This window comes from Misgurnus anguillicaudatus, chromosome 1 (genome assembly GCF_027580225.2).
Source record: "Misgurnus anguillicaudatus chromosome 1, ASM2758022v2, whole genome shotgun sequence".
Lineage (NCBI taxonomy): Eukaryota > Metazoa > Chordata > Actinopteri > Cypriniformes > Cobitidae > Misgurnus > Misgurnus anguillicaudatus.
The window spans coordinates 14263312-14288682 of NC_073337.2; the positions used below are offsets into that span (position 1 = coordinate 14263312).

A 25371-nucleotide genomic window follows, 5' to 3' on the forward strand; every position below is an offset into this window, starting at 1 on the left:
GGCATTGAAATATCGGACACAAGAACAAGACAAGGACTATAGCTAACATTTTAAGAGATGATATTGTGTCTCTGGAGTGGCTCGAATGTACTCCAGTGGTCGTGGAGTGGGTTCGGGGCGGTTATTGCGTCCCACCCATCTTAAGACGCAAGTAGTGAAGCGCTCGCCTGTCAACTGCAAGTGTTTGGAGGCTCAAGTGTTTCTGATGTCTAGACGCAGTAAAAGCTATTTCTCTTAAAATATTGCAACCCATCTGTATGTGTTCTGTCCTAGATTGACCCCTAATTTACTGTTGATCTTTGGGGTGCGTTGCGCAAGACAAATCTAGTTTATAGTTGGCAACTCAAGTGTGTCTTCTGCAATTTTAGAAAATTATTTCATTTCTTTCGTTGGTTTTTATTGTAAAAAATATCGTTAATAAAATGATAGCATACAAGCTTGGACATTTTTTGGCTATTTAATTTTACGTAGTCAAGAAAAGTTTATTTTGTTTACAAGTTCTGCTTGTTTTTGACAGCTAATTTAGGGTAATATAATTTATTAGCCTAAATTACAAATAGTAATTAAAATAGAAATAAAAAAAAATGAATCCAATATTTCAAACGTATGTTTGCTCTGTAAGCTTGAGTGCATGTAACCATACCAAATCAGGTTCAATAAGTTTACATGGTGCTGCCATCTAGTGGTTGGTTTAGGTTACCTAAACTGAGCTATTGTTTCTGTACTAGTTTTGTTTAATTACGGTAATCAGATCTTACAGTAGTAAGTCATCATCTTGTAATTTGTATGTGTATGAATCTCCTTTATATTTATTGAATAAAACTTGTCTCTTTGAAGCATTTCATGCCTCCAATTACGTTAAGTCTGTTGGCATCACTCACATCCCAGTTGTTCTTAACCACCTGCACCTCAGCAGTATTAACACATTGAATTAACAATGTATCAGAATGACACAGAGTACCCTTTTATGCTGCATGAGAATACACCCGGAGACACATTTGGCAATTTTCAATGAGGGCATTATTCAAGTATGTTGTGATAACTCTTAAACTGACACAAAAAATCCTCAAAATGGTGTTAGGTGTCATCCAAGAAGTACCATTATTTAATTGTTATATTAATTTCAAAACCGACAATGGTCCCAAAATAGCTATATAGCCATATGGATTGACAACCTTAATAGGCTAGATTTGCAACCCTGTTGGCTATTCTGGCATAGCTTAATCTTATTTATTATTTATTTCCTTTTTATTTGTTTGTTTAATTTTGATGTTTTATTATAACAAAATTACACAAGCCGTTTGAAACTGTATTTATTATATGTCCCACATTTTGGTTACAGGTTTTTGGAAAAATAAGTTTAATGCAAAAGAAATAAAAAACAGCTTAAATAATGTATACCTTATTAAAACTTAAACACCCCCTTTAACTGAAATTTTGTTGAAATAAAGAAAAGGGCCTTATTTTGCACTCTATTAAACAATATACTGAAACCAAAAGTCATTTAAACTTATTTTTAAACAAACAAAAAAAATCTTAATTTTATTCTTTGAACAAATTTAAATGTATACAAAACATTATTATTTTGCCAACTCGTCTACAAAAGAATGTTATATGCGCCATCCCTTTTCAGTACTGTGTTTGCTCTTCTGCTGGTCAGGTTTCAAAGGTTCCTTTCTCTGTTTTTTTGGTTATGTGGGGCACAACAAATATTGACGGGGCTCAGAGGTCTACTTGACAGCACAGGCTGATCATTTAGGCTCAGTGAGTTTGTGTTTGCATGTGGATTGTGCCTGCCATTTTTTATACTGAGAGAATTCATATCTGACTTCTTTCCATGAAGCCTCCGGTTCTTCTACTTTGTGTCCTGCTCTTTTGTCAGAGCTGGGCTTTTGAGTTTGTCATCGATGGAGAGTGGGAAAGTCAATTGGTAAGACTAAAAGTAAAAAAAAATGTAAAGTGTGTATGCAGCCAAAGATGGTGGGTTGATAAGTTATATTCTCTTTCTATTAATGTGTTAGTCAGGTTCGTTGGATCAGTATCACCAATCTGGAAGACACAGGGTAAGTTTTCATATTTAAAATACATTTATGCATTCGGCAAACAAGTTGGAATATATTTTGGCAGTATGTGCATTTCTTGGGAATCAAACCTGTGATCTTTGCATTGTCTAGCACACTACCAGCTAAAGGAACAATTATTCAATATCCATATGAAACTAAGAAGAAGATGTGAAATTGAGCCGTTCTTATATATATATATATATATATATATATATATATACCAAAAAATACAGAGTTTGTCTTCCTAATCTTATTTATTTAATGTACTTGGTTTCAAACTCTTTTGTAAAGGGTGTAATGTGATCAATGGCTCTCTGGGGCCTTCATTGATTACCGATGATCAAAGTGTCAGGTGTAAGTCCATCGGTCTCTTTGATTGTGTCATACTACGTCACGTAGCTGTTTACGAACCTCTCATTAACAGGGTGTTTTAATTTTTTTACTATTAAAGTCTTGACGGAATGATTTACATGAAAGTTGGAAGTTTAAAACTTAGGCTAAAATCTCACTTTAAAGTTTTAATAAGTTCATAGCTGTTGGACTTGGTCCCAGTGTAGGCTTAGTGATAGCCTAATTTAGGCTAAATCTGCACCCTTGACACTCATTCTAGTCTAGTATTATATATTTTTTGTATATTAAATTTTAATTTAAAATGTTTATTCTTAGAAAAATAATCATATATATCAGGTTTTCCAAAATATGGTACAAGTGAAAGTTGGATCTACTTAAAAATTACTTTAGCTGGTAACACTAACACATAAAAAGTTTTTTATAAGTAAAAATTTTAAGGTGATTTTTTAAAATTAATTTAATTGATAGCAGCTAAAAAATTAAAAAAATTTCAATCTAAATGTTCCACCTAAAGTGAGGAAAATTATTTTGAAAAACATTACTTGAAAAACTAAAACTAATTTGAAAAACATTACATTTTGTTGTGCTACCAATTAAAGTAATTTTTAAGTTAATCCAACTTTAAATTTTTACAGTGTAAAAAAATGTTAATCTAATATAAATAATATTTAATATTTTGATATATTTATGCTTGATATCCAAAGTTAAATCTGATCATATTTTAATTAAACAAAAAAGACTTAATTTTTTTGTTGCCTTGTTTGTACCATATTTATGAAAAGTACCTTATAATATAAATATGATTTCCACTAATCAGGGGAATTAATGTTATATATTTATAAAATTGTCCTATCAATGTCCTCATATTAAACAATTTCCATTAATGTCTTTTTGTTTGTATGTGTAGAGGAACATTTTGACCAGTGAGGAGGAAGAGGATTTTGAGGCTATGCTCTTGTTGTTCAACTTTGATCTTATCTAATAATCGATTGTCTTGTTTGAAGACACTCCGGTTATTGACTTACCCTTTGCCGCTGTTCTACTTCTGTTTTCCAAGTACCCAATTAGTTTGATTTGCTTAGCTAATTTGTCTTAATATATTTTATAGTTTATTTCACACTTCTGTCAAAATTGCAATCAAATCAGCTGATTGTTCAGTTGTGTGCTGTCTGCTTTCAGTTTGGTGTTTGCCAAGGCTAGATTAATTTTTCTCATACTTTGTGTTAGACCCATAAACCTAAGTATTAAAGCTAATAGCATTTCAACATTTGGTTTCAACTATTATTTGATCATCAGTTGTTGGCATCAATAACGGCAAATAATTTCTAATATCACTGTTAAAAATACCTTGCTGCCTTAAATTTTTTTGTTAAATCAACTCAGATTTACAAGTTGTTACAACTTATAAAAGGAAGTTGACTTCTTTCAACTATATTTCATAAGTTATAACAACTCACCTGTAGTTATAACAACTAATTTCTAGTCAAGATAAATTATAGTAGTAATGACTTAAAAAAAAAAAATGTTTAAGGCAGTATTTTTTAGTGTACATGTGTGACCTTGGACAACAAATCGTCAGTTAAATTTTTTTTAAATTGAGACTTATACATCTTCTAAAAGTGGAATAAATAAGCTTTCCATTTATGCATGTTTGTAATGATTAGACAGTATTTGGCCGAGTTACAACTTTTTTAAATTCAAATATTGAGAAAATCACATTTAAAGTCCAAATGAAATCCTTAGCAACACATATTACTAATAAATAAATTGTTGATATATTGATGATAGGAAAAATTACTATATTTCTAAACATGATCTCGTAATATCCTAATGATGTTTGCCATAAAAAATGAATAATTTTGGCCCATGCAATGCATTTTTGGCTATTGCTACAAATATACCAGTGCTACTTATGACTGGTTTTGTGGTCCAGGTCTACAAAATTGGTCGCAAGAAATCTAACTACATGGAGGGCAGTTAGCATTTAGTCCAATTTTTTTTTTTTATATATTATTGACATTGATTGATTCATGTACTCTACTGAGTTCTGTATGTGCTGCAGGCTATTCAAGGCAATGACATCACTGTTAAGAGCTATAAGATGGAGAGCAGGATAACGTCACGATTCGTTCACACCACAGTCAAGAGCTCTGTGGTTAACTCGGGCTCCAGCGCACAGAGCATCGGCTTCAACGTCCAAATCCCCAAACGTGCCTTTATCAACAACTTCACCATGTAAGAGCGATAACACACACAAACACAAACAGACAAACAAACACATTGACTTTCTTGCTCACTGCCGGCTGCTTTTCATGAACGTAAATGGGATCACATTTGTTGGGTCTGTAAAGGAGAAAGCAGTTGCGAGAAACCTTTACGCTCAAGCAAGAGCCCGTGGGAAAGCTGCTGGTATTGTCAGGTATTGTATTTATCTGATTCTTTCATATATATTTATTTATAAATCCATCTGTACTGCCAGTTTGGTAACACATATATGTTTCCCAGGACTAACTCTCAAGCAATGGAGACCTTTAAGACAGAGGTGCATGTTCCTCCTGGCAGCAAGGTGGAGTTTGAGCTACACTATCAAGAAATGTTGCAGAGGAAACTGGGCTTTTACCAGCACACCCTGCACATCCAGCCTGGACGCCTTGTGCCTTTGCTACAAGTCAGTTTAACATTAGCACAAACATATATATGTACGCTTACATCAATCATAATTTCTCTAATATGTGTTTTTTTTTTACCCAAGGTTGATGTTTATATATATGAACCCAAAGGCATTAAGTCTGTCTCCGCCTCTAACACACTAGGAGAACAATTTGCAGAATTGACCAGAATCACCCACACCAAAGACAAAGCCCATTTAGTGTTCAAACCAACACTACAGCAGCAGCGTAAGTGTGAAAACTGCACAGACAGCGCTGTGGATGGCACCTTGACCATCACATATGATGTCGAGAGAGAGAGCAATGCTGGAGAACTGCAGGTGTGAATGTACACACACATTTACATTTAACAAATGATGTACAAATGTAAAGTTCTAGGTTAAATAAAATCGTAAATACACCAATATACATATATATATATATATGCAATAAGGGAGTCTGCAGTTGTCGTCTCTGTATCAAGTGCATTGCATTGTAGGATATAATTTCCCATGTAGACAGTGCATGCTGTTACTAGGTCATCCTGGTATTTAGTATACATACTCAGGGTTCCCACACCTTAGTTAACTTCAACTTCAATAACCTTTTAAGAACTTTCCAGGTCCAATACCCTCAAATTCAAGGACTAAATGTGGGGACACATTGTAAGTGAGAGCAAGGTTACATCATGTTATCTTTTAAGATACATTGTTACAGTTCCCTTTTGAGGGAACTCGCGCTGCGTCACTGCGGTGACACTTTGGGGACGCCTCCAGGGGTAAGTTCAACCAATGGTGAGGCTTAACAACAAAGACAGGGTGGCGCGGGTGCCAGGAAGTATATCGCTATCTGAAATATTGCCAAAGGCGTTACAGGGACGCAGGAAGTTTGGCAAGGGAAGCGAAACAGGAAACCTTCTCAGGGAACAACAGTTACATGCGTAACCCAGACATTTTCATGTGTCAAACACAAAAATGCAAAACAGCATTTAAAGCGAACAGTTTAGCACATGTGTTTAAAAAGGCAAAAATTTTTATGATATTATCCTACACTACACAGGGAATAACATGGATTTTTTTCAAGAAAACTTGCATAAAATAGATTCGAGGACATTCAATTACCTGTATGTAAGCATGTATATTTTCAAAAGCTTTCCAGGGCCTTGAATCCCCCCCCCCCACAAACTTTCAAGGATTTCAAGGACCCATGGGAACGCAGATACTGCATACTTCTAAAATAGTAAAAGTGTAATAGTATCACACAGACAAATCATTGCTAATGTATGTTTATACCTCACCTTTCAGGTGTCTGATGGTCATTTCATTCACTTCTTTGCACCTTCTGATCTTTCGCCTCTCTCCAAAAACATTGTTTTTGTGATTGATGTCAGTGGCAGCATGTGGGGATTGAAGATGAAACAGGTAAGGATGTGGTAACCTACTTTCACTTTTACCAACTGCAGAATGTTTTGTATATATACACTTTACCCCATTACTTCAAAAAAATGTGAAGCGCCCTCTTGTGAAAGTAGTGTAGAACTGCATGTGTCATTTTGTTGTGACCACAGCAAGGCACTTATTTAAAGGGACACTCCACTTTTTTACTAATTTTCTAGCTCCCCTAGAGTTAAACACTTTATTTTTACCGTTTTGAAATCCATTCAGCCGATCTCCAGGTCTGACGCTAGCACTTTTAGCATAGCTTAGCATAATCCATTGAATCTGAATAGACTATTAGCATCACGCTCAAAAATGTCCAAAGAATTATTTTAAAATTTTAAAATGTGACTCTTCTGTAGTTACATCGTGTACTAAGACCGACGGAAAATTAAAAGTTGTGATTTTCAAGGCAGATATGGCTAGCAAATATACTCTCATTCTGGCGTAATAATCAAGGACTTTGCTGATGTACCAAGCTGCAGCAGGCGCAATGATATTACACAGTTCCCCAAAATAGTCCCCTGCTATTGAAAGTTACCAAGGGGACTATTTTCGCTGCGTAATATCATTGCACCTGCTGAAAATATAGAAATTATTTGGACATTTTTGAGCATGATGCTAATGGTTTAATTAGATTCAATGGATTATGCTAAGCTATGCTAAAAGTGGTACCACCAGACCCGGAGATCAGCTGAATGAATTCCAAAATGGTAAAAAATCAAATGTTTAACTCAAGGGGAGATGGAAAATTAGCCTATTTTCAAAAAAAGTGAAGTGTCCCTTTAAAAAAAATAGTTCACCAAAATATACAATTTCTGTATTGACTCCTGCCATTCCAGATGTATATGACTTTCTTTGTTCAGCTGAACACAAAATTTTTTTTTATAATTAAATGCTGTCATGTCATGCTCCAAAATGGGCATTCATTAGCTATGAAAAAAACACTCTTAAAGAAATCCCATTGATGATATTGTTAATCTGTATCATTAACCCGTGGTGTGACCTTTGATATTGTCTTACATTTATACACTTTATACAATTATTGCCCTTTTGCGCCTTAATACAGAGAATCATGAAATGAAGATATTTAATTTATAATTTTTCTATTTGATATATAAAGTAATTCATTTTATGAATTTCTTTTTTATTGATTTCCTGTCCATTAAAGTTAGAAAATGAAGTACTCATTTACCTATCTTTGTTTCTCTTTCTTTCCTTCTTAGACTGTTGAGGCAATGAAGGCTATTCTGGATGATCTATCAATGGATGACTACTTCAGTGTCATAGACTTCAATCACAACGTCCGCTGCTGGAGTGAAGACCTGATGCCGGCTACCTCCATCCAGGTGGATGAGGCCAAAAAGTATATTCAGAATATCAAACCTAATGGAGGTAAGAAAGAAAAAAGCTGGAGAGAGGCATACGGTTTAAAAGGTTTCTGTTTTTTTTTTGTGATTTTAAGTGACATTTCACTCCAGGTACAAACATCAACGAGGCTCTACTGAGAGCAGTGCAGATGCTGGTGAAAGCATCCAGTAGGGGCGTGCTCGACCCCCGTTCTGTTTCTATGATCATCCTGTTTTCTGATGGAGACCCAACAGTAGGTAAGATGATTAACATTTACACAATTATGTTTTCTTTTGATAATGTACAGTGTCATGTTTTTTCTGTAGTATGTTAGAGATTGTATTGAGATTAAAAGCTCACTTGAAACGAGTGGTCCTAGAAACTGTATTCTTTAGGTCACAATTTAACAAGTGAATAAACTCTTTTTGTCTTTTGGAAGTAAGCAATCACCCAAAAAAACCTTATAAATCACCTAGAAACCCCATAGCAACCACTTAAATAACATAAAGACTGCAGCATACAGTTGTGATGCCCTTCTGATCTTCAAGAGCATCTCAGTAATGTGGCATCAAGTTTTCAAACAGGCAAGCCAAACACAATTCTCTCTCTCTTTCTCTCTCTGTCTTCAGGAGAAATAAAGTTAAGCACTATTCAGAAGAACGTGAAGCGTGTGATGAGAGAGGAGTTTTCTCTCTTCTCCCTTGGTATCGGCTTCGACGTGGACTTTGACTTCCTGGAGCGAATTTCCTTGGACAACAGGGGCGTCGCCCAGAGGATCTTTGCCAATCATGATACATCAGAGCAATTAAAGGTAAATCTTGTGACAGTGTATAGATTTTTAGCGACATCTAGGGGTGAGGTTGTGAATTGAGATGAACAGCTTAAAGGAATATTCAATTTTCTTAAAAGAAAAATCCAGGTAATTTACTCACGACCATGTCTTCCAAAATGTTGATGTCTTTCTTTGTTCAGTCGAGAAGAAACTATGTTTTCCGAGGAAAACACTGGAGGATTCCTCTCATTCCAATGGACCCCAACAGAGCCCAACATTTAATACTCAACACCCAAAAGTTTCTTCAACGAAGTTTCAAAGGACTATAAACAATCCCAAATGAGGCATAAGGGTCTTATCTAGTGAAACAATCGTCATTTTCGACAAGAAAAACAAAAAATACGCTCCTCCAAAGCACAACTTGTCGTCTAGGTCCGGTCCAGCGCGACCTAACGTAAATGCGTGGTGACGTAGGGAGGTCACATGTTACATATATAAAACGCACTTTTGCGGACCATTTTAAACAATAAAATGACACAAAGACATTAATTAGTATCAGTTGACATACAACAACGTCGGAACGGTCCTCTTTCAACACACTTGTAAACACTGGGGCGGAGTTTCACGTTCATCCTCTGTGACCTCTTGACGTCATGATGTATTGCGTGGGGTCACGCTGGCGCATCACAACTGGATCTAGACGAGAAGTTGTGGTTTAAAAGTGCATTTTTTTATTTTTCTTGTCAAAAATGACAATCGTTTCGCTAGATAAGACCCTTATGCCTCATTTGGGACCGTTTATAGTCCTTTGAAACTCCATTGAAAAAAAACTGTTAAGTGTTGAGTTAAGTATTAAATGTTGGGCTCTATCAAAGTCCATAAAATGAGAAAAATCCTGCAATGTTCTCCCCAAAAAACATAATTTCCTCTTGACTGAACAAAGAAAGACATCAACACCCTGGATGACATGGTGGTGAGTAAATTATCTGGATTTTTCTCCAAGAAAATTGAATATTCCTTTAAGCCCGATTTATAGTTGTGCGTAAGTTCTACGCCGTAGCTACGGTGCGTAGCTCTGCGTAGCCTGAAGTGCACCTCGCAAAATTTTTCAAAGCACGTCAGATCTACACAGACCGCAAGCGCTGTGATTGGCCCACCAGAAACCCTCCCATCAGGTAAAAAACTGCGTCATAGGTATTTCCGTTTGTGACGGTGAAACAAAGATGAGCTAGTTTGAGGAGTGATTTAACTCAAACTGCATCAAAAGTCGCTGTTTATTTACTTCCATCATTGCTGGTCTTCTTAAATCATACACAACAAGTTGCTGTTTCTTCTTCGTTTGTGCGTTAACTTGCTAAGCTTCTTCTTCTTTGACATTTGTGCTGCTACTGTGGTTACACGCGTGGTTACTGCCTACCAGCGGTCTGCGCGCGTGTTTGCACGTCAACGCGGACGACGACGCAAAAGTATAAATGAGTGCGCCGTAGGACCTACGCACAACTATAAAGAGCCCTTTAGTGCACAGCTCAACCCTCTAATTAAAAACGCATGTTTCATAAAAGATCTCGGCAGTGTCTCAAACCATCAATCACTAGAAGATTTGGAAATAATGAACTCAAACATTTCTGATTCTGAATTCATCAATTTTGAGCTTTGCACATTATAGCTCAAAACTTCTCCCATCCCAGGAATGCTGCTTAAAGGAATTTCTAATTCTTTTCCTTTTTCTTTAGGAATTCTATAGCCAGGTCTCCGCTCCTCTCCTCAGGTCCATCACCATCCACTTCCCTGATAGTGACGTAAGCGACGTGACTCAGAACCGTTTTGACAAGTTCTTCCGTGGTTCTGAGCTGGTAGTAGCTGGAAAAGTTCAACCAACAGACCTCACAACGCTGCAAAGCTATATCACTGCCTCTGCTGTGAGTGACGCATCCCTTTTGTCTCAGTTTAGAAATTCTGATTAGATCCAGGATCAGCGCTGCTAAAAAGACCAACATGGTTGTGTTTTGGATTTCTAACTGATCAGTAGTTAAACATTTGTGGTCCATTAGTTTGACCAGCACAATAGATATAGTCTGAGAATTTATGCTTGTCCTTTCTGCAGGAAGTTATACGTTTTTAACAATTTATATACTACCTTTAAAGGACACACCAAATATTTACAACAGTTTATTAAATGCTTGTCAAGTTCAGTTAATAAATGACCACTTTGACTAGAAGTAAATTTCCCTTCTAGGCCAACATGAACCTTAACATCCAGACAGACACAGATATTGGGGAGCTGGACTCTGTGCTCAACACACAACAGCATTCCTTCCCTGGCTTCGCTCGACAAATGTGGGCTTACATCACTGTCAATCAACTTCTAGCCGAACGGTGAGAGTCACAACCCTGTGTTTACACTAAAAGTACTGCCTCTGTTTCCAATATGAATGTGAATATTAATAATATGGTAGTTTTACACACACTGTGTCCATTAGATTAAAGGTATAACAGATTTGATACTGAAACATTTTTAGTTATGCTGGTTAAAAGTCTCCTCACATCCTGATAGCAATCACTGTGTTAAGTTGTTTAAATGTATTTTTAGAAATGTATGTCATCTGTGAAAGGCGTAGGACCAAAAAATGTTCATCCAATCATAGATTTCGTTCCGAACGGACGTTTCCTTTTTTGTCCCTCATACGCAAGCGTAATTTGAATGCTGACCGCGCAACAAGTCCACCTGACACCATACGTCATCGGCGCGTTCACGTGCGCTCACCTCCCGTCTGTAAACAGCGAGAATGGCAAACTTTTCTGCTGAATTGACAAACTACACAGGAGGCACAAAACGAAAGACATCTTTTATAACAACAACAGCAAAAACTGCCTGGATCAGCAAGAGCAAAAACCCAAATTAACATCTGTAACTTTACTGCTTTACCACGAGATGAAACAGCTGCAGGAGGCAAAGAGTCTGAAATGGTCATTGCACTGTTTATTTTGGTAAGGTAGGTACGCAATATTTTTGTATTGAGATGGATTCAGATATTTTACTTTGATGAAACGTTGTGTTGCTTATGAAATTTGTTAGTTTACGGATTAGCGTAACGATTTAGTTACTACGTCTACACATCCGAAAGTGTGCCTAAACTAATTCCGATGTAAACCAGTTGTTTATGTTGGTTATTTTGGAAGTGTTATTCACTTTGTACTGCAAAGTTTTCTCACTGCTGAATGAGATATGAGATGTGACCATCTGATCTGTGCGTGTTCATGTGTTTTGAAAGAGGCGTGACTTTGGATGGCGATTTGACTTGAGGGTGGGATCGTGATTTCATTGCTAGGCGGCTACAGTTAGCATTTTTCAAAATGTGTTACCCTACCTTTAATGGAATAATATTCCTGAATTTGTCTTCTAATCAAATTGTGACCCTTAATAACAAACATACTCAGCACAAGTATGCCAGTATAGGTTTTATGATATTATATAAATTGTACATGTTATGCTGGTAATTATTGTTATGATTCGCATTCTGATTTGGTTTACATTTAGAATGATAATTTGGTTTATTAATTCAAAGGAATAGCTTATCAAAAAAAATCTCTTTTTTTCCTCATATGGTCCACACTTAACTCTTATGTAGCACAAAATATATATAAATATTTTAAAAATATAGTTGAAACTTCCAAAGTCCTAAAAGCACACAATCATATAAATAATATATTTAAAATATTTATAAATAAATGTTGCATAAAAGCACCTTGGTATATTTCAAATTGCCTGAAGATGTATTATCACTTTGTATGATTAAATAAACCAACATGTAAGTTATCAAATTAAATTATTGATCCTTTAAATATGGCAAAGCATCAGCAACATCAAATGTTGTTAGTTCTTGTGTCAAAACGTCATGACAGCTGGTTTAACCCGTAAACCCATTTAACCCCTAAACTGTCACAGTCCGGCAGGTGAGCCCAAATTAATTAAATAATAGCTTATTCTAAAACTAAAATAATTTTGACAAACTATATATTGTTGAAAAGCTGCAAGAGTGTAGTTTTCACAGTGAGAGTAATTTTTTATATAATTGAGCCCAAGTTGTTAGATATTTATAACACTAATATTCTACTCTAAACCCAAAATAATCTTGACAAACAATATATCATTAAAAAAAACTTTAAGGTAACGTGCACACCAAAGCCTTTTGCCATTTTATAACAGCTAAGGTGCGTTGGTCGGCACGATGCGAAGCAAAAACTGTATAAAATGCACTGTAACCCCACTGCTTAGCGGGGCTTATTGCTTTTATAAAACGGTTACTTCATATGCATAGCAGGATTTCATAAAGTAAAACACAAATAAGTTGTAATTATATTAGTACAAATATTACTCTTCTGCCAAACAAAGTAGTTCCTCAGAATCAAGTGTGGCTGAAACAGACCGCAGTTCCCAACCAACACAGACGCAGCAAAGACACAATGAAAATATGATTTAAGACTGTGGTGTTTATTTTATAAAATCAACATTCATCTAATTTATACCTTAACATTTATATCGTGCAACTGCTGAAGTGATGATCAAATATGCTTTGAAGCATGCTTAACTCTTTCCCCGTCAGCGTTTTTCTTTTAAATGTTGCCACCCAGTTTTAGTTTAATGCCTTACAGAAAAATTATCTTCTTTAAATAAACATAAAATATTAAATGAAAGAACAGACCATCCGCTTTCAAAAAACAAAAAAAGTTTTATCCTACCTTCATTTGTTCTCCTATCACCTTTCAAATTTTCAGCTAAAAGCGGAGATAATTCAATTTTTGTGAAGAACTTTTGTAAGAGATCAGATCCAGAGACACAATCAAAACACAGTGTTTTTAGTGTTGAGTGAATGCATCAGTGTTTAAGTTGGGTAAGATCGCCTCCCAGTGGATAGCGAAAATATGAATTTGAGGTAGAAACTGCTCAGGAACGTTTTCTCTTTATTGATGAGATGACTCAACAATATTTATTGACATTTATCTGGATATCGCCAATAATTGTGCAATTGTAGACAAATAAAAAATATTATTATTTTTTTTCACAGCTTAGAATGTGTTTCAACCAATCAGAATGAAGAACCAGAACTGACCGTTTTATAATTATTAATTTGTGAATAGAACGCAATTTTTTTTATTTTAACTTGAAATTAGGGTTAAAATAAATTTTAGTTCTTTAGCATATTGGGCATGAAATATTACATTTGTATTGTTTTTAAATATATAAAAATACTTGATTAATTTTGTTTTTATTAAAATAAACTCAAATTGCTATAACAATTTTTTTTATTTAATATTACCAACTACACTTCCGTAAAAAAACTTTACAGTGTCTTATTTAAAAAGAGACCAAGATTAGGCTTCTAAAACAAAGAATGCAAGAGTTTTATTCATTTGAAAGTGCACATCATCTTTTCACCTCCCCCCCACTCAAAAAGGAGGGTGACATTCAAGGGTTTAATGTGGTTTAAAACTGTATTGACTTTCTTTTGTGCAGCGCTCTAGCTCCTAGTGCAATTAAAAAGCGTAAGATCACTCAGAGGATTGTGGCTTTGGCTGTGGAGCATCAGTTTGTGACCCCTCTGACTGCCATGCTGGTAGAAAGTCAGGACCAGGAGATAGCTGAGCGACTTATCGCCGACTCGCCCAAAGACTCCAAACACGGCTGTTGCTCAGGTAACCAGCGCAAAGGGTTTCATCCTAGTCAAATAATAAAAAAGATTTTTTTTTCTGTAGAAATTACAGTATTACTGGGTATTACTGCCAACTAGCTGCCAGTAACTTACTGTAGATTTTACATTTATGTTATTTACTGGCAACAGTTTGTTTAAAGTTAAATGAACATAAAACATTTTCAGTCTTTGTCTTCTACAGTAAGTTACTGGCAACCACCTGCATAATTACAGTGTACATAATTTTAGTGTAGATATTTTGATTCATAACCAATAATACTAAGGCACGGATCACTATTCCTGGAAAAACATTTTCCCAAAGATTTTAAGAATTATTCACCTCTCTAAAAGCCCCCCTAACCTAAAAAATGCACTTATAAATGTATTTCTAGCAGAAAATTAGTCAATAGTGTGTGCAGAAACATCTTGTTATTATACAAATCCATCTATTCTTCTTTGTGTAATCTCCTTTAGACCGCAACAGTCACACAAAACAGGCTGTTTGGGGATCCTCTATCAATGTGATGTCACATTGATTACGCCCCAACCATAACCGCTCACAGACTCCGCCTTATGAGCACATAATCCAACTTTCTGCCAGAGGCACATGTTTTCATGTAGTCCAAAGCACACGTGTAAGCGCTCCTCCCCCTTACTTTGCATCCAGGGAGGGGAACAGAAGTTTTTGCATTTAAAGAAACACACAAAAACAGCAAAAAAATTTATTGCAGCCCCAAATGGCCATGTTCAACATCATATAATGAAAGATCTGTGGTGTATTTTGAACTGAAACTTTACAGACACATTCTGGGAATTCCAGAGACTATTTTTATATTGCTGAATAAAACACGGGGCCCTTTAAATATTTAGATTTACAGTATAACTTGAACCTGACCACAATAAAACTGGTGAAAATAAATTGCTTAGACTTACACTGGGATCATTAGCCATCTACGATCCAGAAAATCTGAAAATAATAGATGGTGGAGTAACCACCCTAAGCAACCACCCTAAATAAGCAAACAACCATATAGAAACGCCCAAGTAAAGTAGTATTTTGGTCTTTACAGGGTCAGATACCACTTTTTTATTTAAAAAAGTAATTTTTATGTAATGGTACAGTCGATAATGACATGATGGCTGATATTACATTATTAGTAATGATGCAAAGTCGGCAACACCAAAGCTCCAAAAATATCAAAAATGTTTATTAATTAAAAACAGTGCTAGGCATCAGGTAACGTTTCGAGCACGCAGGCTCTTCATGATATTACATTATTACATTATTAAATGTACATATAATTATAAATCTATATCAATTTTCCAAAATATACTATTTACACAAAAAATATATTTTGAAGGAATGTTTTGAAACCTTGCATATTTTGCTATTCTCTCTCTTTTCTTTTGTTTTATTTGTTAGCTACAGCTACATTATTAAATGGACAAACTCTTGAACATGTAGTCTATCAGCCTCCTCCGTGGATTCTGCCCACATCTGCCCCCAATGAAGTCAAGAAAGGAGATCAAGAAAGTATCATTCCTGGGCAAATCACTCCTGGGCAAATCATTCCTGGGCACATCAGTTCTGGTAATGCACCATCCAACCATATTCAGACAGCTAAAAGAAGCATTGTTTTAGACTACTGTTGTGAATTAAGCAACAATGCAATTCTTGAATCTTGTTAACACCAGTTCTTCAAGAAAACACATTTGCACAGAAGGTGCACTTTAATAAGGTACAATTTTTACATTTATATGTACTGTATGTATATAACGTTTAACTTTTTTACCGCAGTGGACAATGATCCTCACTTTATCATACACTTGCCTAAGACCAACATGGACATCTGCTTTAACATCGACTCCAAACCTGGGCACATCCTCAACTTGATTTCAGACACTGGAAAGGGTAACTTCTCCAGACATGATGCAAAACGTTCTTTAAGTGCCAACGTCCTTATTTCGTATTTCATATGTGCTGTGTTTTTCTCTACAGGTATTACAATCAATGGTCAGTTGGTGGGGGCTAAGAAGATGAAGAACAACAAAATAAACACATACTTTGGTACCATCTCTATATACTCCAGAACAGACGCCGTGCAGGTCATAGTTGGAACAAACAGGATTGATCTGATGGAAGGCAGGAACAATCATTCCTTCTCTTGGGGAGCAACAACTGAACTGATGCTAAAAGGGTATCAAAGTCTTATAATGTCACAGAGCCAGACCATGAAAGTCAGGTCCACTTTATATATATGTAAAAATCCAAAAACAGATCTATTGAACAGATTTTAGCCATCAGATGGTCGGTGAACAGACTGTGGGTTGTCTGCATGGGTGCCACTGATGTTGAGACTATCAAACCAAAAGTTCATCTAAGATATTGTGAAGTAACATTTAGTGATGCTATGTTGGGTAACATGTAGCTGTAGGTGTAAATTTTTAAGGGTTATATATAAAATGTATATTTAAAAAAACTGGAAGAGCATGGTGCTAGCAACAGCAGGGTCATGATTATAAATATATGCTGATTTGTTTGTTAATATATGCAAATACTTGCTTGTCAGGATGAAGATTACCATAGTGAAGGAGCAACAGGTTACCGTGACGACCGATGATGGTATTTCAGTGATGGTGCTGCTGCATCGAGCATGGAAGAAACATCCCGTGCAGGTGGACTTCCTGGGCTTTTACATGCCAAATGACAACAAATACTCCTCGCAAGTTCATGGTCTCATTGGTGCGTTCACCAACATGTACATGTCTACTAAAATACAGTTGAAAGAAAAAGTATGTGAACCCTTTGGGCTTACTTGGATTTCTTCATAAATTGGTCATAAAATCCCTACTGAAAAATCCAGCTAAGACCAGCATAAGCTGGTGAGCTGGTTTTAGCTGGTCTCCAGCTTGGTTTTAGCTGGTTTTGCTGGTGTAGGAAGGTGGTGTTGCTGTTGTAGCAAGCTGGTCTACCTGTGTTTTGATCACTTGGAAGACCAGCTGGCCCACCAGCATGACCAGCTTTGTCAGGCTGGGAGGACCAGCGTAAGGTTATGCTGGTCTTAGCTGGATTTTTCAGTAGGGATGTGTTCTGATCTTCATCTAAGTCACAGCAATAGAGAAACACAGTCTGCTTAAACTAATACCGCACAAACATGATACGTTTTTATGTTTTTATTGAACACAGCATGTAAACATTCATAGTGCAGGGGGGAAAAAGTATGTGAAACCCTAGGCTAATGACTTCTCCAAGAGCTAATTGGAGCCAAGGAGTCAACCAACCTGGGGTCCAATCAATGTGATGAGATTGGATGTGTTGATTAAAGCTGCCCTGTCCAATAAAAAACACAAACCAGTTTTGAGTTAGCTGTTCTGAAGAAGCATTGTCTGATGTGAACCATGCCTCGCACAAAAGAGCTCTCAGAAGACCTACGATCAAGAATTGTTGACTTACATAAAGCTGGAAACAGCTACAAAAGTATATCTAAAAGCCTTGATGTCCATGTGTCCACGGTAAGACAGATTGTCTACAAATGGAGAAAGTGCAGCACTGTTGCTACACTCCCTAGACGTGGACGTCCTGTAAAGATGACTGCAAGAGCACAGCGCAGAATGCTCAATGAGGTGAAGAAGTATCCTAGAGTGTCAGCTAAAGACTTACAGAAATCTCTGGCACATGCTAACATTTTTGTTGACAAATCTACAATAAGGAAAACATTAAACAAGAATGGACTTCATGGGAGGACACCACGGAGGAAGCCACTGCTGTCCAAAAAAAAAAAAATTGCAGCACGTTTGAAGTTTGCAAAGGAGCACCTGGATGTTCCACAGCACTACTGGCAAAACATTCTGTGGACAGATTAAACCAAAATTGAGTTGTTTGAATAGAACACACAACGCTATGTGTGGAGAACAAAAGGCACACCAACATCAACATCATGGTTTGGGGCTGCTTTGCTGCCTCAGGCCCTGGACGGATTACTGTCGTCGTTCGAAAAATGAATTCCAAAGTTTATCAAGACATTTTGCAGGAAGCTTAACAGAGGATGGACGATGCAACAGGACAACGACCCAAAGCATAGAAGTAAATCAACAACAGAATGGCTTCAACAGAAGAAAATACGACTTCTGGAGTGGCCCAGTCAGAGTTCTGACCTCAACCCGATTGAGATGCTGTGGCATGACCTCAAGACAGCGATTCACACCAGACATCCCAAGAATATTGCTGAACTGAAACACTTTTGTAAAGAGGAATGGTCCAAAATTTCTCCTGACCGTTGTGTATGTTTGATCTGCAACTATAGGAAACGTTTGATTGAGGTTATTGCTGCCAAAGGAGGGTCAACCAGTTATTAAACCCAAAGGTTCACATACTTTTTCCACCCTGCACTATGAATGTTTACATGTTGTGTTCAATAAAAACATGAAAATGTACAATGTTTGTGCGGTATTAGTTTAAGCAGACTGTGTTTCTCTATTGTTGTGACTTAGATGAAGATCAGAACACATTTTTTGACCAATTTATGAAGAAATCCAAGTAAGCCCAAAGGGTTCACTTTTTCTTTCAACTGTAAATGACTAAAATGATTAACATATAAGAGATATAGTACGTTGTTTTTATATCATGTTTATTTCATGTTCATGGTTTTGAACTCAGTAATCTAGTGAGTGTGTAACTAATGTTCTAAAATGGTTTTTGTGTGTCCTAACAGGTCAGTTTACACAGGAACCACAGGTGAAAGTGTACGACGTGCATAAAGGAGCAGATCCAAAAAAGAAAGAGGCCGTAATGGAGGTGAAAGGCAACAAACTGGCCGTCACCAGGTACATCTCTCAATATCTTATACAAACATTTCTGATTTTTACACACATTGTAGAGTGAATCTCAGAAATGTCCAGTTAATATTTCCAGAAATGTAATACAGAAGCAAGAAACTCTGCATAATATTTTACATAATTTTTATGAAAATTAAAGCTGCAGTGTGTAACTTTTAGAAGGATAAGAAATGCAATATAATATACAAAACTATATTATCATCAGTTGTGCATTACCTTACAAAATGAACAGCATTACCTTGGAATGAGATGTTTTATCTACATACACTGCAGGTCCCCTTACATGGGAGTCGCCATTTCGCGCCGTCATGTTTTTACAGTAGCCCTAAATGGACAAACTGATATATAGCACATTTTTTGTCTCAGATGATGATGTTTTTGGCCTACGTTGGCTACAGTAGCTTCACTATGCGTTTCGAGAGGGATGGGTGAGCTGTTGGTTGCCATTCAGTCTCACCACTAGATGCCGCTAAAATCGACACAATGGACCTTTAATATAATCACTGATAATTCTCATTACTGTAATACATAAAAATCATTCTGTACAAGTACAATTTTAGATTAAAATCTGCATAAAGAAGATACAAGTAATACCATTATGATGTATTTATACTTTACAATAGTCAATGTAAAATATTATTATTTTTGTTATATCTTAAAATGTTTGAATTTGTGTGTTTATCAGGGGTTGGCAGAAGGACTACAGAATTGACAAGAAACAAGGTTCAGATGTCTACTGCTGGTTTGTCCATAACAACGGAAAAGGCTTTATTGATGGAAGTTACACCAACTATATCCTCCCTGAGCTAGACAGCTTCTTGCCTTCTCTCTGAAATGTTAAAAAAGTGAAAAAAAGAGAGAGGAAGAATCGTTATTAAGAGTTATTTTATACAAACAAAACCCTTTCTCATGAAACTTGACAAGGTGGTTTTGGAAAAAAGTCATTTTTAATACTACAAGATACAAAACATCAGAAAATGGTGTTGTACATCAAGCGAGAAAAGATAATCCTCTAAAATGAAGTAAACTAGAGCATATCAATGTATTGTAATCATTTGTAATCTATAAATATTTTATCATATGCAACCATTTTCAAAGATAACAAATATAAGCACAATAAATTGATTGCAGAATTTGTTCCAGTATGTATATTAGATGATTGTGTATGAGTCTTTATTATGTACATGCAAAATGTAAAGCATCGAGATTAGGCTCTGACACAGTAGAGTCGCTCTGGAAAGATGAACATCAGGCTAGTTTGGAGAAGTCTTCGTATGGGATCCCCTCCACAGTCTTTCCTTTCAAACGACCCTGAATAAAGACAAAGACCAGATTGTAAATCCTGAATTAAAGATTTTTTGTGTGCAATTGATCACAATTAATGTTTTGACAGTCCTTTAAAAATATAAAAGGTAAGTACAATACCAAATTCCATATGTACAAAAATAATAATCTCTGTAAAATGTTAAATATAGGTTACTTTACCTAGTCCTGAAAAATACAGACTGTACTTTTAACAATATTTGGGAAATCATTTCATGACACTGTTCTGTGTGAACTTACCGAGTCTAATGTGAGTGTGGCGGAGAATTTGTGCTCATTAATGCCGTCCAGGATGGCCTCTGTATCTTTATATTGACCATTTAGGATCAAAACTCGCTTACCTACACACAAAGGAGAGAAAGAGAAATTATGTAAAATATCTCTGTAACTGCAGACAATATGTAGTTTATATTGACAACAACGGTTTACACCAGTGTAATCATCAGTCAATCTCCATAAAGACATACACAAAAAAAGTCCATATGACTCTCATATGCTTATATTCAAAGTTTACTAAACCTGAAGGATGCAAACACATACTTAAGTCATTATCTACAATACTCAGTCATGGGTTTTAAGTATATGGCAAACAAATATACACGATCAAAGCTATGTAGAAAACACTGGATCTCATTCATTAAACATGCGTACGCACAAATTTGTGTGTGAGATGTGCGTATGGATGTTTCCACAAACAAATCGTGATTCAACAAACTTTTACATCAAAATTTCTTAATGTATGCAAAAATTCAAGAAAACCTAAAACCAATCATGTACACTATAATCAAATACCAGGCTATAATTATAAAAATGCTGATATATAAAATTAACAATTATATTTTATATCATAATATTTTCTGTATTATATTATTATACATGATCTATATTATTATTATTATTATTATATACATTTTATTATTGACGATTTGAGCAGTAACAACATAAACAAGCGGCGTCCGTGGTCAACACGTAACTTCCGGTAAACTCCGCTAAGAATAAATACAACAAAGTACTTTAAACAGTTTATTTATATAACAAGCAAAAAAACAACACGCAGGTTTCCTAGAAAACCAAAACATTTGTTATTTTCGACGAGGTATTGGTTCAAGAGTTCAGTTTAGCAAATAGTCAGACCATTAAAAAACTGAAACCGGATGTAAAGGTCGGACAAGAAGCGTATCCATCACTGCACGTGCGTCCGATGAAATGGTCTATAGCCTACTTATTTTTCTACACATATAAAGAAGATGCACTTAATGACAAATCTTCACGCTTTTCTTCCTCACTTTTTAAATCTCTTCTTGCTTCTATGACAAACTGCGCTAAAATTTTCTCTGGGCCAGTGCTGCGGAAAGCCCTTATATGTCCAACCTCGTGCACGCTCATGCAAAACACTCAATTCAATAACCTGAAAACAAGTTTAAGAACAAACTCATGTGCGTACATGCGTGTTGTGAATTAGGCGTAACGTTTTGGTAAGAAGCTCAAGTGTGCTTATAAATACGAAAATGGCGCAGTTCCCGAAAATAGTCCCCTGCTATTGAAAGTTACCAAGGGGGACTATTTTCAGGCGCTGCTTAATATCATTTTGCCTGCTGCAGCTATGTTACAACTTGATTATTACGCCAGAATGAGAGAATAGTTCCTAGCTATATCGGCCTAAAAAATCACAACTTTTAATTTTCTGTCAGTCTTAGTACACAATGTAACTACTGAAGAGTCAAGTTTTAAATAGGAATTTTTTTTAAACTCTTTGGTTATTTTTGAGCGCGATGCTAAAGGTCTAATCATATTCAATGGATTATGCTAAGCTATGCTAAAAGTGGTACCGCCAGACCCGGAGATCAGCTGAATGGATTCCAAAACGGTAAAAATCAAATGTTTAACTCTAGGGGAGATGGAAAATGAACCTATTTTTTTTTTTTTTTTAAGTGGAGGGTCTCTTTAAGAGATCATGAAGTTGAAAAAAACTTTCATTTTTGGTAAAACTTTTGCTTTAAATAAAAAGAATGCATGCTTATGCATAGTAATGCGTTACCAGGAGCTGGAATAACCGTCTCCACGTGACTTTGGTCCAGTTTGAGTTTGTCTCCGGAGTCTAGCATCTTCACCAAGGCTGTGTACTTATTCTGTACCTCCTATAAAATAACACACATATACAGAAAATACTGCTGTCAGAAACATATTATACCATCTGGGTGCAACCATATACACCATTTCAAATGATATAAACAACACTGGTCCAGAAACACTTCCTGTTACAGTTTGTGACAGTTATTTTTTTATTTCACATATATCATTATCTTTAAGATGTTTGTTTAACTTCAGTTAGTTCAGGTTTATATGTTCTGTTGGTTTATTTTATCCCAACGTTTATATAGTGTTAAAAAATGAAACAGGAAGTGCTTCTGGACCAGTGTTGTTTACATCTTTTGAAATGGCCTATAGCCATGCTATTATCCACTAATGAACATTTCACCTACCCGAATCATTGCTTTCTTTTTGTAATACTTCTCCCCAAGTCTTTTTGTTATCACTTTTACTACAATGTTTGGTTGAATCCAGTTATCTGATCGTACAGATTTCTTCTTCTGCTCCTCCATCTGAAAGTTAAAGAAAAAAAGTAAAGTTCTGGTTGAAGACCAGTGTAAACTAATACTAAAAAAAGACTTGTGTGAGGTTGTATGAATTAGCAAACTAAACAATTATTTATAGGAAACACTGATGGTTTAAATTGGGTGTTCACTTATAAACTTTTGTTTAGAGCAAATCCAGGCGATGCAAATTGAATATTTTAACTTGATGCAGAAGAAAGCATACCTCTATTATTTCATCGAGGGCGGATTTCTTTTTCTTGTCTTTAGACTCTGAACTGTGAGAGGACTCTTTCCTTTTGGCTGAAGCAGCAACTTTGAGGGTGCTAGGACCCAGAGTCAAACTATGGGACAGAAACACAGGGTCATTTTTAAACTATATACAGAGAGAGAATATTACAAATTATTACACATGCCTGATTCTGATAACCCAGATGCTGCAAATCATTTTGACATTACACAAAAATTAAATTATACAAATGATTAAACCAAATAGTGTGTTAATGACATTTGAATGTCTTGTCTTACAACCGAAAATAAACGTGTTTTCCTCACGGAAGGTCAGCAGCATTCGTTAAAAATTAGCAAATAAAATATTTTAAATCAATACTTAAATGTTCCTTACCTTACTTATGAGATAAAATAGCCGTGTAATAAGTGGGATATTGTAGAGGGAGCAAGTTGTTATGGCAGAAATAAGCCCGACAGTGTGATCAGGACCCGAATTAGAGGCTGCCTATACATTATCCCTTACTTAACATGAAACTGCATTCACAACCAAAGTAAACCTCAAAGTAAAGCTATGGTGCTTTGCTATTTTTTACCTTGTTTTAGAAGGTCCTGCAGAAGCAACATCTATGCTCAAGGTAATTTTCTTGTCTTCATTCTCCCTCTTAAATTCTGTAAACACTGGTTCCTCCTGTAGATACACAGATGTTAAAAATGTGTGAACGCTTGGTGCAGAAATTTGTTATCTCTGAGCTTTGAATTTGTCTAAATGTTTATTTATACATTACTAGAAAGATGAACTTCAAATTTAGCTTAGGACGACTTAAATTGTTTTAAAATCAGAAACATTCAAGTTCATTTCTAACTGATAGAAACACATTTCCAAGCACACACCTCAGGTTCTCTGCCTTCCCGTCCACGCCGAACTTGTTCTTCAATGAACTTAGCACTGCGCTCTTCATCATCCAAATCTTGTTTCTTCTTCCTCTCCAGTTCTTCTTGCCTACGTATAGTTTCCGGATCACGATCGATGTACTGGATGTACCAACCTTTGGGAGTCTCATCCACTTTGCAGAAACCTACATAAACCAACATCATCTAAATAAGACATCACTGTAATAGGTGAATTAGCTTATGGGTGCATTCGTTTGATGCTTGCTTACCTTCTCTCCCAAGCCATTTGGTGAAGTCAGTAAGAGTTTCCCATTGTGTGGAGTTCATATGGACGTGTTCCCGATGGCTGATATACTCATTGTAGACGATGTTATTGTGGACTCGTTTGGTTCCTGCAGGAATAAACGGACACCATAACACAATAAGTAAACAAGCTAAAAAAAATGTACAGTGATTTAAAGTTGCAATGATTTTATCCTTACCAAAACGCCTTCTGAGAAGCTCCAGGAAATCAGTTTTGAATTCACTAAAAAACAAAATGCACACATTGTTAATAATTTACTTATACATATGGATAATACATAATCATATGTACAAATATAAGCACGTGAGGTTACTCATCTGAGAAGTGGCTCATGAATTGGTTGGGGTTCTCTGAAGCTAACAGCAGCTGTCTCTGATGAGACTCAGACATGCAGTGACATTTAAACCCATTCTGCGTTTAAGAGAGATTATGGGAATGAATTAAATTAAACCCGCAAGTGTTATGTTTTGTAAAATGTTAAACAATGTTAACAACCTTGCTGTCAGCTTACTAGTTGTTGAAACACTGCCTCTGATGTATAAAACAGATTAACTAGGTTTTGAGGAATACAGATTACAGTAAATCAATATTGATCAGATAGTTTTAAACTAAATTAGCCTAAACCACTGGATAACGAGACACATGGTTACCATAAACTTACTTCGTCTCGACACTGTTTCTGACACATCTGACAATACCAGCGAAGTTTCTGCAATCCTTTGGCTTTGATTCGGTTCCCGATCGCTTTAGGGCTTAGAAAATCTGCCTTTCCCATTGTTAAACAGTAAAGTTTTAGAAAACGAAAGACAACAATTGTGTCTGGTGTACAAACACCGCTTCCTTGCTTGTGACGTTAAACACTCGCTTTACCAAAACGCCCGT

General features: G+C 35.9%; 2 protein-coding genes across 3 annotated transcripts; one reads left to right on the forward strand and one right to left on the reverse strand.

The window, feature by feature from the left end:
• Positions 1–1786: 1786 nt before the first annotated feature.
• Positions 1787–20300, forward strand: itih2 (inter-alpha-trypsin inhibitor heavy chain 2). Of its 2 annotated transcripts, none has more exons than XM_073867019.1 (20): positions 1787–1930; positions 2022–2063; positions 3322–3360; positions 4477–4646; positions 4726–4833; positions 4920–5082; positions 5167–5403; positions 6367–6483; positions 7725–7893; positions 7980–8105; positions 8478–8659; positions 10354–10539; positions 10857–10996; positions 14136–14314; positions 15734–15901; positions 16109–16222; positions 16310–16508; positions 16881–17053; positions 19023–19134; positions 19832–20300. In XM_073867019.1, the coding sequence occupies exons 1-20, from the start codon at positions 1838–1840 to the stop codon at positions 19977–19979; spliced, it is 2865 nt and encodes a 954-aa protein (XP_073723120.1). In that variant the 5' UTR covers positions 1787–1837; the 3' UTR covers positions 19980–20300. The 2 variants fall into 2 exon arrangements, with proteins under 2 accessions (XP_073723120.1, XP_073723125.1); XM_073867024.1 differs by having other exon boundaries at positions 15740–15901.
• On the reverse strand, positions 20075–25366 carry kin (Kin17 DNA and RNA binding protein). The gene is made up of 11 exons (XM_073867030.1): positions 25151–25366; positions 24803–24900; positions 24668–24708; positions 24455–24577; positions 24186–24370; positions 23888–23982; positions 23290–23407; positions 22953–23072; positions 22508–22607; positions 20710–20810; positions 20075–20457 (listed from the first exon to the last, which is right to left on the reverse strand). The coding sequence occupies exons 1-11, from the start codon at positions 25262–25264 to the stop codon at positions 20395–20397; spliced, it is 1158 nt and encodes a 385-aa protein (XP_073723131.1). The 5' UTR covers positions 25265–25366; the 3' UTR covers positions 20075–20394.
• Positions 25367–25371: the final 5 nt, after the last annotated feature.